Source organism: Chondrus crispus, genomic scaffold (assembly GCF_000350225.1).
Source record: "Chondrus crispus Stackhouse genomic scaffold, scaffold_150, whole genome shotgun sequence".
Taxonomy (NCBI): domain Eukaryota; phylum Rhodophyta; class Florideophyceae; order Gigartinales; family Gigartinaceae; genus Chondrus; species Chondrus crispus.
In genome coordinates this window covers 203,417-221,296 of record NW_005179020.1, presented here as the reverse complement: position 1 = coordinate 221,296, position 17,880 = coordinate 203,417, and the positions used below count along the sequence as shown (strand labels likewise).

At 50.1% G+C, this 17,880-nt stretch overlaps 7 protein-coding genes; 4 read left to right on the top strand and 3 right to left on the bottom strand.

Moving 5' to 3' along the window:
• The first annotated feature begins 887 nt into the window (after window positions 1-887).
• On the top strand, window positions 888-2,795 carry CHC_T00009286001 (Serine/threonine protein kinase). Its single transcript, XM_005713805.1, has one exon. The coding sequence runs from the start codon at window positions 888-890 to the stop codon at window positions 2,793-2,795; it is 1,908 nt and encodes a 635-aa protein (XP_005713862.1).
• Window positions 2,796-3,143: 348 nt separating this feature from the next.
• CHC_T00009017001 (Xylosyltransferase, family GT14) lies at window positions 3,144-4,400 on the bottom strand. Its single transcript, XM_005713804.1, has one exon. The coding sequence runs from the start codon at window positions 4,398-4,400 to the stop codon at window positions 3,144-3,146; it is 1,257 nt and encodes a 418-aa protein (XP_005713861.1).
• An 864-nt stretch (window positions 4,401-5,264) lies between these two features.
• On the bottom strand, window positions 5,265-6,539 carry CHC_T00008774001 (Flavohemoglobinprotein Hemoglobin-like protein putative Nitric oxide dioxygenase). The gene is made up of 2 exons (XM_005713803.1): window positions 5,967-6,539; window positions 5,265-5,855 (listed from the first exon to the last, which is right to left on the bottom strand). Exons 1-2 carry the CDS (start codon window positions 6,537-6,539, stop codon window positions 5,265-5,267), a joined length of 1,164 nt encoding a protein of 387 aa, XP_005713860.1.
• A 1,092-nt stretch (window positions 6,540-7,631) lies between these two features.
• CHC_T00002704001 (hypothetical protein) lies at window positions 7,632-9,902 on the top strand. The gene has a single exon (XM_005713802.1). It carries the CDS (start codon window positions 7,632-7,634, stop codon window positions 9,900-9,902), a length of 2,271 nt encoding a protein of 756 aa, XP_005713859.1.
• A 135-nt stretch (window positions 9,903-10,037) lies between these two features.
• CHC_T00002703001 (hypothetical protein) lies at window positions 10,038-15,464 on the bottom strand. The gene is made up of 7 exons (XM_005713801.1): window positions 15,192-15,464; window positions 14,950-15,082; window positions 13,954-14,440; window positions 12,966-13,893; window positions 12,280-12,896; window positions 10,681-12,231; window positions 10,038-10,122 (listed from the first exon to the last, which is right to left on the bottom strand). Exons 1-7 carry the CDS (start codon window positions 15,462-15,464, stop codon window positions 10,038-10,040), a joined length of 4,074 nt encoding a protein of 1,357 aa, XP_005713858.1.
• A 477-nt stretch (window positions 15,465-15,941) lies between these two features.
• CHC_T00002702001 (hypothetical protein) lies at window positions 15,942-16,698 on the top strand. XM_005713800.1 is given in 2 exon segments: window positions 15,942-16,583; window positions 16,584-16,698. 1 exon segment carries the CDS (start codon window positions 15,942-15,944, stop codon window positions 16,581-16,583), a length of 642 nt encoding a protein of 213 aa, XP_005713857.1. The 3' UTR covers window positions 16,584-16,698.
• A 104-nt stretch (window positions 16,699-16,802) lies between these two features.
• Window positions 16,803-16,979, top strand: CHC_T00002701001 (hypothetical protein). Its single transcript, XM_005713799.1, has one exon. It carries the CDS (start codon window positions 16,803-16,805, stop codon window positions 16,977-16,979), a length of 177 nt encoding a protein of 58 aa, XP_005713856.1.
• Window positions 16,980-17,880: the final 901 nt, after the last annotated feature.

The following is a 17,880-nucleotide window of genomic DNA, read 5'->3' as shown; positions in this document are numbered from 1 at the left end:
CTTCACTAGCGGCAGAGCCCACCGAGCCACTGTCCGCGCCCCCTGCATCCGCCGCAAGCAGCTCACAGCCCGAGGCCGGGAGCACCACGCCAAGTGCTCCGCAAGTAGTGTAGAGAGAAGAAAAATGCCGCGTACTGTATATGCAGATCTACATGGCTGCCGCCTCGTCGAGTTAGCCCACGGCCGGCGAGCGCGCCGCCCTTGAAGTTTCCTCGTGCTAGGATGATTGTTGTGCTGGGGCCGGTCGAACCTTCTTGTCGCAACTCGAGGTGACACGAAATCGACCTGTGTGTAAAAGATCAGGCAAGAGGTAATTTTCAATGCCTCTTTTTAGTCCGCCTTCGTCACGACCGTGCGATACACAAGTTTTTCGTAAACGCTTCATGGACTCCTTTTGTGTTTTCGTAGCAAAATTCCTCAAGCACTAGTTTCGGTCGCCTACTACTCCACGTCCATCCTCTTGCAACCTCGATTTCTTTATTGACTTTTCTAACTTTGTCACGGTTTACTGTCACCTGTCATACGAATTCGTCCCTCCCGTTGAGAAAAGACTGATCGCTAGAGTTGTGGACAGCTCACAGATTCCTTTGCCACTACATAGCCCTGTACACCGTTATACGAGCTAGTGTGATGCTTTTGATTAAAAAGATAGGGGTGGGGACTGTTTAGCATACCAACGTCATCCCTTTCATCTGCATAAAAACAAAAAAGTGACGGCGCACATACCAACCCTCATTCCCTTTCAAACCCAAGACCCCGTCTGACTTCTGCTCCCCTGTGCGCAGAGATCAAAACTTTTTTCCATTACTTTGTCGGAAAAGAACGGAGGAGGAAGAGAAACCTCGGGAGAAATTGTTTCAAGGACGGGTGGCGTGAGAACGATAGCAATGGCTCCCTTCCATCAGGTTGGAAAATATGTTATCAAGCACAAAATCGGCGAGGGAGCATTTGCTGAGGTCCGGTTGGCAACTCACCAGGAAACTAAAGAAGAGTTTGCCGTCAAAGTGTTTGACAGAGATGCATTGCCAAAAACTCATTTTGAAAGAAACATTAAGAGGGAAATCAAAATTATGCAGCACCTCCGCCACCCAAACATTGTGGCCATTCACGCAGTGCTTGTCACAGAGAAGAAGCTGTACCTCGTCATGGAACTCGTGCGTGGAGTTGAACTATACGATGTCATTGTGTCAAAACGACGAATCGACGAGCCCACTTCCCGGCGATATTTTCAGCAAATGGTCGATGCTCTGGTGTATTGCCATCAGTGTGGTGTTGTCCATCGCGATTTGAAGCCAGAAAATTTGCTTGTGGATGGCAATGGAAACATTAAAATCACAGACTTCGGCATGTCATGGATGAAGGACAGTCTCAGTCCTGCTGCTAGAGCAAAGGAGCTACTTCGCACGCAGTGCGGAACCCCAAAATATATGGCACCGGAGATTATTGTGAGGCCTGCAGAGGGCTACGACGGAGAGAAATTGGATGCTTGGGAATGTGGCATGGTTTTATATGCGCTTCTCGCAGGATATTTACCCTTTTCTGGAGAGGATGATAGTTCGGTCTTTAGATCTATTCTAAACGGCAAGTTGATGTTTCCAAGTCATTTTTCTCCAGGTGCCAAAGATGTGCTTACGCACCTTCTCGAAAAAGATCCCAAAAAGAGGACTAGCGTAGCAGAAATAAGGACACATTTTTGGTTTCAAGTTAACTATCAAGGGAATCTGAAAGAAAAGAGTGCTTCAGCCGCTTCAGACAAGCATGAGAAACGTCCGAGGGAACAGGGTGGCACCGCTTGTGTCTCAGAGGTAGAGAAAGAAAGGGTTCGAGAGCAGCATGTCGCTGGAGAACGAGAGGGTGGTTCTAGGATGGTACATTCACCTCACGGTGATGCCGATATGGTCACTACGGAACATCAAAAGGGTGATGAAATGGAAGGTATAGTTTATGATAGTTCTCCTCAGAGCGATGTCTCAACTCCACAGCCACAGCAAACTCTCATTCATCCAATCAACAGCTCCGCGGCACAACAAGAACATCGCGTCGACGGTGCGGTTCTATCTGAAGAAGCTGCCGACATCAACAAACAACAGAAGAAATCATCTCCTCAGTCGCCACGTTCGCCTGGTCCAGCGTCTCACAAAAAGAGTGCAGATCCACACAACCTAGGAATCCTTGATAACGGCCAGGGCCCTTCACCAGAGACAGCACATGCATCTACACCTCGAGGCAACGGGAAAGAGAAGCCAAAGAGTCCGAAGGCAATGAAAGTAGTCGATACGGAGCTCCCAGACCCAGCAACTCCATCGCGGAAGCACAAACCCAGATGGGAGAGTCCTAAGAATCAGCGCTCCAAAGTCGATTCCGAAGGATCAAAGAGAACTCCTCGAAAAGCTCAGCCTCTTGCCATGAGATTGACAAGTTTGGTGAAGGGTTCCAACACAGGGGGAGATGGAGCTGATGATGAAGAGGCCCCTCTATCGATTCGGGACCGCCTTAGAAGCCCACTGGCTACGGTTTTGAGGTCTTTACGAAGTGGAACGGCAATGTCTGCAGACGTGGAGGCAGGGGTCCCAGGCTCCAAGTCCAGCTGGTTCGAGGTGTCTCCTTCCTCTGTTGCTGAACAGGCAAGGCGCGGCAACACAAACTTGGATCGCCCGGTAAAACCTGTTAATGATCTTTCTTCCCCCGACCAAGAGCTGGTACAGCTTGCCGGAGGCAATTTCGTTCCTACCGAGCTTCCACCTTCATCTTCTACCTTTAAGAAGGTGACAAGGGTTTTTCAGCGAAAGGCCTGATTTTGGACAAGCTCAATTTGTACGGTTATAGAAAATGGACGAAAAATAACTAGAGTAAACAGAGAGCTGCACCTTGCTATTTTCGCGGGTAACGCCAACACAAAAAGTATTTTATAGAATCAAGATGCTTCCGACTGAGCTATATCCAAAAACTTACGTTCTGAGACGTTCTCATCATGTGAATGTCACGGTCATTTCGTAAAACATGACTGTTAAGTAAAGCCATCCGATAGCTCACTGTCGGTTTACTTAGGTTGTTTGCTAAAATCGAAAAAAGGGGCTGACCAGAGTTGTTTTACTCTATGCTACTTCACATCTGCAAAAGTCGTTCCTTGCCTTTACGTTTTTTTAAGAAGGCCAGGCGTCATCTGACTTGTCCGCGATGATATCTTGCTGTTGTTGTGGTAAAACGGAATAAAGCCAATGCAAGTGGTGTTCAACGCGATCGAGGCATTCACGAACAGATGTTTTGTTAACCTTAGGCCCTAGCCCATTCATATGGTTATCAATATTATCCATGATCTTGCTATTCGGAATAGAAAATTTTCTTGCAAACCAATGAGGAGATCGAAGGAGCCATTTCCAAAGAGCGTACGATCCATCCTCCTCTACAAGTTTATCAATCACGTATGGATGCTGACCAGATGCAACACCATTCAACTTCCAGTAAACTGTTCGCAAAGAATGCGGAACAATAGTGCGGTTGTATTCCGGGTGATTCCGAAACAAAGAGACGTAGTAATGTTCGGATGCATCTTGCGAAAAAGCCATAGACAACAGCATTTTTCGAGCATAATGGCTTTCAATCATGTATCTACATGCTTCACGTGTCAGGATGAGCCACCCTTCACCCTTCACATATTCATATTTCAATCTCGAGAACAACGGAGTATTCTCTTTCAAAACCACGAGATTCGAGTCCTCTTCGCTGGTTGACATACCAAGAGCAGTATCCACAGCGATCTTCTCAAAGCGATATCTCTTACTATCCTCCCATTGGTCTTGTGGCGAAACAATAAAGAAATTGCTTGCTCGTTCACGCACATGTGGCATCGCAAGGATCTTCCTCTGCACGACAGGAGAAACGAGGGGATAGTCCGAGCCAGAAAGGTTGATAAAGTAGTCCCAATGTCCGAGTTTGAGTAGGTCCGTTATCGCTGCCAAATTATTCAAAACCATTGTGATTCCGCGATATGTCACCGAGTCTCGCTCCATGACATGTACATTTCCATACGCAGGGTTGGCCTTTATGGATGAAACGACTTTCACGACTCTGTATGCTGGTATCTTTTTATCAAAGTGCAGCGCGTAAAAGTTTTCGGGGTGGTGCACCCTAGAAAGCAATCGCTCCGTTAGTGGTAGCGTTGATGAAGAAACTTGGATGAAATAAGCAATGTTTGCTTCATCTGTGGCTTCTGCGAGTCGAGTTACATTCTCCAAAGTCCAATAATTGGTTGTGATAGAGGCCAATGTTTCTTTCTGTGAGCCCACAATCCCAGGTGTTGAGTCCCCGATGTACGAAAATCGGGGGATTCCTGCAGAAAAGCAGTTTTTTGTCGACGCAAAAGCAATGCAGAGTTGAACGAAAAGCACACAGAAGCCCATAGATTCAAAAATAGACTGAGTGCGGTTGCCAGAAGAGACGTTTCTACTACGTCTGCAGCGCAGACTTGTGCCTGTACGGTTCGTTCTTCTCAATCACTGATTAGTCCTGAGAGCGCCTCCAAGTTTCTGACTTTCGAAGTTCCGAATGCTTGAATCGCGGGATTCCAAAACAGTATTGATTTCGTGAATGTTGGAGCACGTAGGGGGAAGCAACGATCCACAATAGACAGAGTGAGACGTAGCAGTTTTGGATTTTTTTGCAGTTTGCAGTCGCTGAGAGAATAGTTTTGAAGGGCACTTTTCGACACAGATTCACTGTCTCCGATACATAGACTACCCAAGAGCTGGGCCAGACAGGAAAAATGGCGCACGTGTATGGAAAGATAAGATGTCTACGGTAACTCCATACTTCATACATAGCTCTCTACAGTAGTCATCGTCCTCTCTGCGGATTCACCGTCGTGCACCACGATAGGAAGTCCCTCTTCGAAACTGCTACAGTAAATGACAACTCTTTTAGAAACCAATGTTTTCTGGGCACACATCGAGAACTGGCGGTCCTCCCGTTCATCCGTCTGAAGACTTTTTTACTTCTACCGGGGCCAGTGATGCTCCACGAATAGACGTGGCAAGACTGAGGGGTGTTTCGCGTAGGAGATTATTCAGAGAACATACCGAGGGTAAGGCACCTCTTTTCTAGCCCGTCCTTTCATTTTAAACGTCAAGACCCCTTCTATCTTACGTATACGTAACGTAGTGGTTATTCACAGATATCGAAGCTAAATTATTGTTGCGATACCATAAGGGTTTCCAGATGAAGACCGTCACAGCTCCATAGAGGATTCGACGTAAAAACAAGCATGTTCATTCTTGAAACCTATGCAAAGGCGAGGGTCTCATCTCGGAAGGCTTTCCCGCACGCCTTATCCTTGGATTGGAAATGCCATCCTCCAGATTCCCCTGAACGGCCACTGCCAATGGACTCCGAGCTCCTTGCAAAGCAACTACTCTAGACACATCTCGTAGGGCTGACTTTCCAGCCAACCCAGCTCGAAGATAGGAACCGCCAGTAGCCCTGCTCTTAGCGAACTTGGCATGCTGCACGAAGCCTCCCACCGGCGCACTGATCTGGATCTCCCCACCGCCCTTCATGTGTTGGAACACCACGGCATCAGTGTTGACGAGGCAATCTACGTCGTTCTTCTTTGCGGGAATTGTGAGTTGGACCTCGTAGGAAGAGAGCGGCGACTCTGAAGACAGACTTGATTCCGTGATTGGACAGAGAGGTATGTTTCGATGTACCGGGCCATATTCTGGGGTCTGCGCGCGAAGACAGACATACTGCCCGCTTACGAATTCAGCCACCTTTTCATGGTCTTTTGGCGTGAGGACAACCGAGATGCCTGAGGTATTCTGTACGGGGTTGATTTTGGAAACTTGAAATGAACGGAACCCCTGCGTCATTCAAGGATGGAATACGTACTCTTTGCGTCAATGATGGGATTCTAGGACTGGCAAGCATTTGAACAGAAAACGAGTAAAATCGACAGAGTGTCGCAAACATACCTTCCATGCGCCCGCGGAAGTTTCGAGTCGCTCATAAATTTCTTTTTCTCGTTTTATGAGCTTATCAGCTAGAAATAACACTGCTTTATCCCAAGCCCCGCGTTCTTCTTCGGATATCTTGTCTCCAATAACTTGCTGGACAGCTTCTGAAAAGCATTTCGCAACGACCACGTAGTGCTCTGCCTGGACCGAGCGACTAACGTGCTTTGAACAAATGCGCGTCAATACGGGATTGAAGGCTTCCATGTTGTTCACATTTGCACAAAAGCTAAGTATTGAGTCTGCGAGAATTTGTGCCTGAGCGCTGATTTCGATGTCAAGCTTGTGATGAGACATCGGGCAGGAGGAGGATTTAGAACGAACGGAGAGGAAGTCAAGCGAGAAGAGCGACTTCAGAGACGGAGCGACATGGAAAATCCGTCGATACATCTCTATGGCAATCTCTTTTGAATTTGCTTTGAAAGTTGGTAGCGAGGATACTACCAGGCTGAGTGTGGATTCAGCCAACTTTGGGGTTTCGGTAGACGGTGGGGCATTATTACGGAGGGAGTTGCGCATGAAGAGGTTAGCCATATTGCGATTGGGGCAAGTTGAAGGAAGGGGGCTGCGGATGTCGGTGGGGAAGGAGACAGATTTATATTCTTGTGGGCAGCTGGGATGACATGGGGCTGCTTGACATGAAATTGCAGAAGAGTGATGTGCTTTTGACAACAGTCATAAGTGGAGAGGTTATGGTGATAAAAGGTGGTGTAAAGACACAGGTGGTTTTTTTTTTAAAGCGAATGCGAGAAGTTTATAATTACGACGGGTGGCGCAAGAGTTTCATTGCGACTACTGTATCTTTCTTCGCCGGAGACTCATGAGGCAAACGGTTTATGTTATTGCTGACAGGCGATGAGGTGTCCCGCGTGACGACGGTCAACAAGTTGTGTAAAGGCTTATAGGTGTAGTATACCTCTTTGTTATGTGCGGTTTCAATTGCCGCTCATGATTCGGATCTAGGCAATATTGCCCCCGCATATCGTTTAGTGCTGTGGTGTTTCATGGCGATAGAAATATGAGAGACAACTAGGGCGGAGTGGTGACATGTTCACCTGCACGTAGCGTTAGCGCCTCCTGCAGCAGTGGTATCACTTTATCAGTAGAACGCCTTTGCGTACTACTGATAAGTGATACCACAGCAGTAGAGAGGGACCCGGAGGGTCCCTTGAGGTTTTCGCAGTTGCGATCATCCTGGTTGGCTGCACATTTTTGAAGATGCTGTGAAGCAGACGGGGAGTTAGTGGAAATGTGAGAAAACGATCTATTGGTCCCTGAGAACTTTCTCTGAGATATAATTTTCTGCAACTGCGGTAAAGAAAACAGTATCAGCTCTGTCCGCGAGAAAGCAGTCTTATTTTTAAAAGAGCCTGAATGTAAGCAATGCATACATCCCTCAAGACGGATAATGCTCTGATGTGTAAAAGGCAGAAAGTGCGCGACTAATTAAACCGCGCTTTACTTTCGCAGTTTCGCGGCCACACCATTACCATTAATAAATCTGCTCTACCTGCACCAACACATACCCCCTCCCCCCTCCCCACAACTCAGCCCGTCACGACTGCCCATGTGCCCCCCCGCTGTTTTCTCCATCATCCCGCCCATCAATCCTACTGCCCCTTCGGCATGGTACGTCTTCCGGACACCCCCGGCGAATGGGAGGAGAACCGCCACACCTCCGGCCGTCTCTTCCTCACCAACCGAGAAACCAGCGAGACAAAGTGGCTCTGGCAGAAATGGGAAATGAATGGCCGCCCCTTCGTTCGGAACATCGCAGACCCGTCCCAACATCTCTGGGTCGACGCCATGGATTTTCATATGCGCATTGCCTCCGGCATGGCCACACCGGAAGAAGTTGAACAATACAAGCGCCACGGAGCCGGCCCACCGCCGCCTCCGCCGCCGCCGCCGCCCATCTACCCTCCCCATTTGCCTTACCCGCCGCCACCCACGCAAAATGGTATTCCCGCTTTTCGCCATCCAAACACCCACAACCCCGCCCTCCACTCCCACCCGTATCCACCTGCGTTCCAGCCGCCTCCGCCAACACGCCCCATAGCCCCGCCCGCTGCTCCCTTCAACCGCCATGTCCCGCCCGCAAGCTACGCCGACGCCACCAAGGGCTATCCCCCACCATACCAGCCTGGTCCACCAGGCCCGCATGGTCAGTACAACGGCTATCCGCCTCCCGCGGAGGGCCATCCACCTCACCACCACCCGCCGCTTCCACCACCTTCTGTAAATCCGCAAGTTCATTCCCGTTTCAGAGCGCTACCCGCCGCCCCACATGACCGCTACGACTCTGCACATCATTTTCCTCCGCACAACCTTCCATCAGCCCCTTTTCCACTCGAGTATAACCGAGACGCGACTGCACCGCCCTTTCCCACCGGCCCACAGCCTGACCCTTCCTCTCAACGGTACGACAGCGAACACCAGCAACCTCCTTTCCATCACCACGATGCGCGAAACCATTCTTTTGCTCCTGACTTTGAACAGACCCCGAACCAAACAGAAAAGCGCAACCGCTTTCAAGAAATTACCCCAAACAACACAGGCCGCTACTGGGCCAACAACCAAGATTCGAATAGGAGTAAGAAGCGACTCAAGTCTGACAAGGGGGCAAACGGAAAGCAAAAACAGGGAAAGTCCCGTTTCGCTGCTCTCGCGCCCGTGCCAAAACCAATACCTCAGTATCCCCCTCGCCAGCCTCCGCAACCCATTGAACATGGTGATATGATACCCGCAACTCACGATGCCAACTTCCGACCTGCGTCGAAGTATGCGAAGTCCATTGCCAAGGTTTGTCTCCAGGTAGCTGATGTTTCAAAAGTTGCTATTCTGTATAACAGAGATTTCAAGTCTCATACGCACGTGAATGGCACGTCTTCACCCCAGGATACAAATGGATACGGTGAATACGCCTACGAAGCTGTTGTTGGAACGTGTGAGGAAATCGAAAAGGATTTCCTGCGTTTGACTTCTGCTCCAAAGCCCTCCGCGGTACGTCCGCCCCACGTCCTCAAACGCGCCGTAGCTCACATCAAAACGTTGTGGGGGGAAGCCGAACGAGACTACGATTGGGTTTGCAGACAGTTGAAAAGCGTACGACAAGACTACAAAGTCCAGCACGTCGAAAGCACAGAAGTTCTTGAGGCGTACGAGACCCATGCGAGAATTGCACTGGAGAAGAGTGACCTTGGCGAGTTCAATACCTGCGTCGCCCAATTGCAGGAACTGTACAAAAAAGTTTCCCGTGCCCAACACATCCAGGACGAGTTCTCATCGTACAGAATACTCTACAACTTGCTCGTGGACGCGAGGGAGTGGGAGCAGAGCAAAATTCTGGCACAGTTTTCCAAGGCTGAGAGGACCAGGACGGCCACACGATTTGCACTCAGCATTCGACAGGCCGTGTTGTCAGGCAATTACCAGAGTTACTTCAAACTGAGTACAACTCCTCCCCGAAAAACCATGATTCATTACCTCCTCGATCACTTTCACAATCGAGTAAGATGGAGAGCAATCTCCACGATGATTTCAGCTTACGGTCCAACAAAACTCCCGATTACCTACGTTCATAATCAGCTGGGGTGGGCTGACATTCAGGATCCTAGTGAGTTTTCCGGTGCCGACCTTGCAGAGATCATAAGGTCGAAGGCTGGTGAAAGTGGGCTTCTCAAGGATTTCAACTCCCTGAAATTGGAATTCCTGCCGCGAAGCACTCTCAAGGCGATCTCGTTTTTACTGACTATTGGTGTCGTCTTTACATTTGGAGAAAAAGGGAAGCCCGGAAAGGACCGACTGCTCATGGACTGCAAGGCAACGAAGATGGCAGGGCTTAAGAAGTATGAGGCGTCCAAGCTCATCACCCATGCAGGTGCTGAGCGTTCCTGAGCACACTTCGAGGGCTTGTTTGTTTGCATAGAAATCCTTTTTTTGATTGATACTGTGTATGAAGGATGGGCAAGGCAACTTGTTTAATGAATTGCTTCCATTGTTGTCAATTCAGTTTGCTACTAACCTCTTTTCCTATTCTCTACTGTCTTTGCAGATGCTATTCATGAACAGATAAGTAAGGTAAGGAACTAAGAAATCTGAGACTGAAGATAATGGCCTTCGTTGCACCGCATAAGCACGACATGTCGTCTATAGACCAAGGCGAGACCGCTTGCCCCTTGCAAGAAAGTGCAATTGAGACGACATTTAAACCTGCAATACACAGAAGAAAAAGCTCTACGCGTCTCACAGTAAGACTTATGCTTTGTAAACGAAAACCTCACACCTCCCAAGAGTGAAGGTCGACTTTGAATTCAAGCGCACGCGAAGACCAAGAGTGAAAGGCGAACAACTTCTTATGATCAGGGTGAGCAAAGATATGTGATTGCATCCGATTTTGGCCTACTGGCCAATCCGTAATTGCGTTTCGTGTGATGTACAAAATCTTGATCATCCTTGCGGTATGCAACTCGTGAAACACAGGCAAATTACAAGGTCCATCCCGTAATCATCTCGAATTGCTAACACTGGCGTTCGCACGCAAAAACCGCGAAAGACAATCGTGTGATATGTTTGTAAATCGGCATTTATATTGTGAATACGATTTTCCTTCATAAACTCTTTCATCATTCCCTAATCTTGATAGACAAGTGTTAGTTGCTAGAGTAAGTGTTACCATAGCGTATAATCGTTCACCCACTTTGCAATGCGATCGACTCTACCACTTCGCGGTACAACAAGTCCGCTTTCGTTTTCGATGTGTCTTCTTATGAGCCACTTTCTGCATTCGTCATAGGCAAGTATGAATATCCCGAATGGTATCCCAGGCAGCCAGTGGACAAGCTTCAATGGCCGGACATCGAATCCTCGCCTGAGCATTGGCAGGTACACAAGAACGATAGATACAGCGAGTTCGACGAGTATGGAAAACATCAGCACAGAATTCTTCAAGCCGTTCTGGAAGACACTCAATATTCTGGTCCGGCATGCAAAAACAGTAAACACCTGGGCAATAACGATAGCTGCAAAGAAACCTGTCTGGGCACGACAGAGAACTTCACGCTCTCGCCGAGGAGTCCAGAGGCTGAAACATCCCTTCGTGGGGCCGGTGCCCTCGTTGACATTGACATTCTTTTTTCCCGCTTTCAACCCATGTAGGGAGATGAGGCCCGTGTTTAATTTGGGGTCAAAACATGCGATGTCGTTTTCTGAGTTTCCCTTCTTTCCATCCAACTTGCATGAGAATGCGTGGCACGGGGGCCGGTTTGTCTCAAACCCTATTACCTTGACCATGTTTTGAAACATTTTCGGATCCGCGCGTTTGCCGTCAGAGCTCTCTTGGTTCTTCGAGGTTGAAGAAGCGGGTAGCAGCTCAAAGCGATCCTCTGCTTGTCGGAGAAATCCAGGTTGTTTTGCCGCGAAGTACTTCACGAAGTTCAAATCATCTCGCGTGAACCAATTTGCGTTGAAGGCAGCTCCAGACGGTTTCTCCTGTGTTGCATACAACCATCTCTGATTGCCAATACGTTCTGATCCAAAGTGGGCACCTGCACTCAAATTCAGAAGACCTCGAGGGCCTAAACCATAGTCGTTCATTATAATAAAGTACGCCAAGAATCCAGCGAATGATTGCATCACACCAATTTGCAGTGTAGAATAAGAAACCAGACGCGCATTCATGAGATAATCCGACTTCGCATTTCGGGGCGGACGTTTCATAGTGTCGCTCTCCGGTCGCTCGTACGCGAGAGCAATGGCCGGAAATATATCGGTGCCAAGGTCAATGCAAAGTATCAAGACAGTCGTCAATGGTAGGGGTATTTGCAATATTATAAAGACTAAGAAAGGAACAAGTTGTGGCACGTTGCTGGTGAGCGTGTACGCAATGCTCTTCTTCAGATTGTCGAAAATGAGACGGCCTTCTTCCACGCCGTCTACGATGGAACAGAAATTGTCATCGAGTAGTATGATGTTCGCGGCTTCTCTTGATACATCAGAGCCTGATATTCCCATTGCGATTCCTGTGTTTGCTTGTCTTAGTGCAGGCGCGTCATTGCAACCATCTCCCGTGACTGTTACAACCTCGTTGAGCAGTTGGAGCTGTTCAACAATCTGTAATTTTTGCTGCGGAGACGTACGGGCAAACACAATTTCTTGGCGCGAGAGGATTTCTTTCCATCTCTCCTGGTCGGCATCCCTGAGTTCAACACCGCTAATGATTGCGGCACTATCAATCGTACCTTCACAAATTGCCTCATCTTCTCCATCAACAGACTTAGTGATTATTCCCACCTGCTGAGCAATTGATCGGGCAGTCTCTGGGTGATCTCCAGTCACCATGATGACTCGGATACCGGCTTCTTTGCATTTTTGTACCGCTTCTGGCACATTAGCTCGAGGAGGATCAAGTAAAGATACAAACCCGACGAGGCAGAGTCCTGTCGTCGGAATTTCGTCAATGGAGGGATTTGAGCCGTCACCGTTCATGATGCGAGCCGAAAGTTGCGGAGATAGTCGCTTCTCCGCGTATCCTAGAACGCGCTCCCCTCTTCCTGCGAGATAAGTCACCTGCTTGTCAAGTAAAGCAAAATCTCTTTCGCTCAGACTTCTCACACCTTCCTTTGAAATAAATTCTGAGCAGCTCGATAAAATCTTTTCAGGGGCACCTTTCATCACGACTCTTAGGAGATGCTCCGAGTCTTGGCATCGATGACATGTTATCATGTACTTTCTTTTTGAGTTGAAGGGAATTGTTGCTAGTAAATCATTTCTTCGACGGAAATCCTGCGTGGAATGAATACGTTCTGTAAAGCGTAAGATACCTGCCTCTGAGGGGTTCCCGACAACGACACGATCCATGATGTCTTTCTCAGGATATCGCATTATATCGGCCTCTTCGAAAACCGCTGTTGAACAGACGCTCGCGCAATAGATTAGCGCAGAAATGCTCTCTTGAGCGACTGTCCTCACTTCCCCATCTTGCCTATCGGCAGGTCGTGTATATGTCCAATTGGCATCGATCGTTTCGATCCGTCCTCCATGTGCTACATGAGACACATACATTGTGTTTTGTGTAAGAGTCCCCGTTTTGTCTGAGCAGATCACTGTGGTCGACCCAAGAGATTCCACTGCGTCTAGCCGTTTCACCAGCACGTTTTTTCTTGACATTCTGTAAGCTGAGGCCGTTAAGGAGACGGTGACGGTTGCGAGCAAACCTTCAGGGATATTACTGACTATAATGCCTATGCTGTAGACGAAATTGTGAATGAAGCGTGTGCCCGTGATAAGACCAGTCGTAAAGAACAGCGCACCGACAGCAAAGGCGAATGCGGAGACCAAGACGACGAAATGGTGGATATCACGTTGCAGAGTGGTCTTTCTTTGTTTACCGTCCGTAGCTGACGTGAGTGCGGCAATTTCTCCGAAAACTGTTCTATCTCCAGTTGCGATCACGACCCCAGTGCATGATCCATCAAGTGCTAGGCAGCCGAAGAAGGCCAGATTCGATGTCTCCAGAGGATCTGTGGAAGTCATCTCGGGTACTAATTCCAAGGGTTCACTTTCCCCTGTCAACGAAGAGTTGTCAACGGTAAACCTGTTGCTGTACAAAACCCTGATATCTGCTGGGAGTTTGTCACCAATCTTGATCTTTACAATATCCCCAACAACAAGTTGAGCCGCGTCTATTTCAAATGTAGACCCACCATCGCGTCGCACGACTGCCTTCGCCGGCAAAAGGTGTTGGAACTCGCGTAGGGTCTTGTCCGATTTGAACTGTTGAGCATATGAAAATAGAGACGTTGTGACGACGACAACAAATAGAAAGACTCCCAAGTAGAGATGCATGGGCTCATCTGACTCCGACAAAAAGGCAAGCACACATAGAAAGCTTGCGAATAGTAACATCAATGAGAACATATCTGTAAAGTGAGGAATCACTTTTCTCCACCAGGGCTTCTGCAACGGCGGGCTGAGCCTGTTTGGTCCGTACTTTGCCAAGCGCTTTTCGGCGTCTGCCAAGGTCAATCCTCTTGCGGCGTCGGTGCTTAAACGGTTGAGGACGATATCAGCACTTACTTTGTGTTGCCAAATTGAACGGACGCCATTGACGCGCTTCCCATCTGTTTCGTACAATGTTCCCTCTGCCTCAAACTCCCCTCTGCTCTCGATATCAAGTGGGCCTGGTCCAGTTGAGGGACCAGCCATTTCCCAATAGGGAAGTGGTTGCTTTAACCGCCTAGCTTTGTCAAGATTTCGTGATACACGATCAGCCCCTTCTTCAAAGAATAGGGCGCAAGTAGTTGACGAGAGGCACAAAAGACTTGCGAACCACAACGCAAGAAACGATGGGGTTTCAGCTTCAAAGGGCAGCACAGAGGCTCTGTTCCCAGATTTAGGGAGTCTGGAACGGTGAGAACAGCGAGACACGGACAAGTCTCAATCACAGTACATCCAAAGGAATTCACAACGTAAGCAGAGGAGACACATCTGAACGATAGAATAGTGGAGGTCAAGACATCATAACGGTTAAAAATTAAGACATAAGACATGCCTTGCACTAACAGAAGAGGAGATGGTGCTTGCATTTGCTGCGGCGCTGCCGGCGTGAGTGGGGGAAGGCAAAGGGAAAATGTCCTGTAAATTCAGGAGCCAGTATCGCAGCGGGAGGGCGGCGGATGTCCAGCCATTGTCCTGGTGCCAAGCAATAGGTACTTAACAACAGGGAAAATTCTGAGCTCCAATGCTCCAGAAAAGAACTCTGAGTCTCTCCAAAAGTCGGAACGGTGCATGAGATGAAAAAATGACGTAGTTATAGAAGCGATGAAATGTTCAGAAACAAAATGTACGAAAAGTCTGCAGACCAGTACCCTTCAAGGGAAGGGTACACGGTGCTGTAATTTAACGATGGGAGGCTTCGATGCTTGACGCTAAGTTGCAGAGTCGCCTTCGCGGAGGCGGCGAAGGAAGCGGCCGCATGGCTTGACAACGCGGCGATCGACTAGTGGCGCTAGGGCGAGGGCCCCTGCGATACGAAAAGGCCTTGAAAGATTATTAATTCCCCACATGAGGGCGAGAACCTTTGTAGAGAATAAAGAGGCCAGTGGGGTAGGGCTTTGTTTAGACAAGTTGGCACTCAAACTAACGACAGGGATGTCGGCAACAAATGAGACTGCTTCATTAACGTACTTGCGGCAGTGTGCTCATTGTAAGCACCTTTCCAGTCGCCAGATATGCGCGTAGGGCGAGCAAAAAGGAGAGTGAGTATGTCAAGGCGTCAAAAAAACCGTACGAAAGAAAAGCAGCAAGGCCATAATTGCGCAGGGCGGCCGCCTTCTGCCCCGCTCTTTTCGCAGAAACGCGCTTCCCCCATGCGATCAACCCGGACAAAGGGCCAGAAGGCGCCGGTGTTGCCAAAGGCGGGGGGACCTCGTCGGACAAGTCTGGGGGGACGCTGCACATGCGTGCGCCTCGAGTAACGGGAAGACGCGTGGGGCGGTAGGCATAGTGACGGTGCCTGGTAGTGGTGCTGAAGCTTCCGCGAAAGAGACGGGCTGGGGGAGGAAGAGCGAAAGTGACGGCAGGCATTGTCATCGGGGACATCGTCGGGATGGAGGTTGGGTGGGATGGAGGTCGCGCAGGGGAGATCGAGCCGATGAGCCGATCTTTCCCGAAGAGTTGGGCGAGATAAATTTTGCGAAGCGTTATTTCGATACACCTGTTGAGTCGCCAATCACAGCCTTTCGGATGTCTCCATCCGATCTGAGCACCGCATGTAAGTTGCACAGCCTTGCCTCTGATTCATCTGGTGGTGCGTCTATCAACTCAGAAAGCGACCAGCAGCCCAAGGGAACGAACTGCTAAGCACAACATCAAGTTTGTCCTCCTTTTAGCTAGATATAAAAGACAGCGCATAGTCGTATCGCTCTAAGGAAAGGCATGTTCACGCACTTCCAACACTATAAATACATGGCCTTCATCGTTCCCGCTCTCCGCCTAGGCGTCATCACTCATCAACCTACAACCTTTCTTCATAATCTCCCAAACAACCGTTGTTTCTCGACCCGTTCAGTGAAAACACTTTACTCCGCTTGCCAGTCCCGTCCAACCATCTCGTTCTCGCTAGCCTCGCAGGAATCTATCACAAGCCAACCTTCCGCCATGTCATACATGAATGCCGACCTCGACCACATCGCTCTTGATTGCAAGAGCGACCCGCTTGACCTCCTAGATTTTTACGTATCCGTATTCAATTTCGAACCGCTCAAGGTCGAGGAATTCAAAGCTGGCACATTTCCGTTCCCCAGTGTCCGTACAAGTGCCAAAACCATTCTCGACTTCTTCGCCACCTCTAAGGATGACCCCAACCCGCCGAAGGGGCTTCGCCAGAGCAACCATTTCTGCTTCGCCGTTTCAAAGAGCGACTGGGATGAGCTCAGGGTGAGGCTTAAGGAGAAGAAAGTTGACACGATGGGAGAGCCGAAAGAGCGCTCGGGCGCCAGGGGAGATGGAGTTAGTATTTATGTGAAGGACCCGGAGGAAAATGTTGTTGAGTTCCGCTACTATCCACATGAGGCCTAGTTGGATATAGGCAGTTTTCTGGGACTCTGCTATGCCGCTAACCCGAATAGGGAAATCCAAAGCACGCCTTCTGATCTTCGCATATCTTCACGCAGTAAATGGGCGCTTCCTGAAACTATTTTTGTGCAGTACACATTTTTTTGACACATTTCTCAAAATCTAGAAATGTGCTCCCATTTCACGCCTGAAACTCGTGTGCACAAATTCCTCCCCTGACTGATGAGCAGTAATTTTGCTCCTACTCAATGGCATCGAAGGGCTCTGCAGACGAGACGCGAAACCGACCGGGATACCCCTGAGCAGGCATGCCGCCCTCATCTGCGCTGCTGCTGTTGCTTCTCCGCCAAGGAAGTAATAGCAGGCGCTCCCTCACCTTCCGCACGATGTCCTCCTTGACATTCTCGACCGCATGACCCCCCGCCCAAACCACCCTCTTCTCCCAGTTGTGCACCACCCCCTGACATGTGGGCCTCGCTCGCGCGCCGTCATCTCGGCATCGCCCCAGCCCAGCACGCGCTTTCCGCCGCCACCCTCTCTTCGCTCGCCGCCTCCCTCGTGTCCCGCTGGTGGCTCGCCACCGGCGCCTTCGTCCCGGGCGTCCCTGTGCACTTCCGCAAGGGCTTCACCGAGGTCCACGCCCGCGGCGGCGTCGAGCGCGACGTTGCCGAGGACTCCGTCGCCGCCTACGTCTTGGGCCGCCACAAGGACGTCGCCGTCTCCGTCACCGTCCCCGTCGTCACCATGCACTTCTTCCTCGAGGCCGCGGGTCCATTCCCCATGGAGCGCATGCCTCTGCGCCTCGTCCACGTCTCCAAGACCGCGCCGCGCGATCCACCCGCCTTCCCGCCGTCGGCCCCACCCCTGCTCGACGGGCCCGACACGCGCGCGCGCGCGTCGTCGTCAATGGCTCGACACTGCTCGCGTGTGCCGTGCCCAGCGGCGACTGTGTGTGCGTGCTGGACGTGCACGTGCCGCCGGAGCTGCTGCTGGCCAAACCGCCGCTGCACACGATGGCCGTAGAGTACGACCGCAAGTCGCGCGCGGCGTACTGGCTCAAGTCTGTCGACGTCGTGCCGTGCATCCTGCCGCTGCCGCCAATCGCCGATGACGCGTGGCGCTTCACGCCGCACGTGCCGGACATGACGCCCCCGCGCCCGTGGGCATGCTGGCGGGAACTGGAGAATGGGAGCTGGAGAATGGGAGCTGGAGGATAGAGGATGTTGGAGGCGGGAACGCAAAAGACAGAGATGCGCTTGTTGGCGGAGGATGCTACACCGCTTTGTCGCTCTGTTGGGAG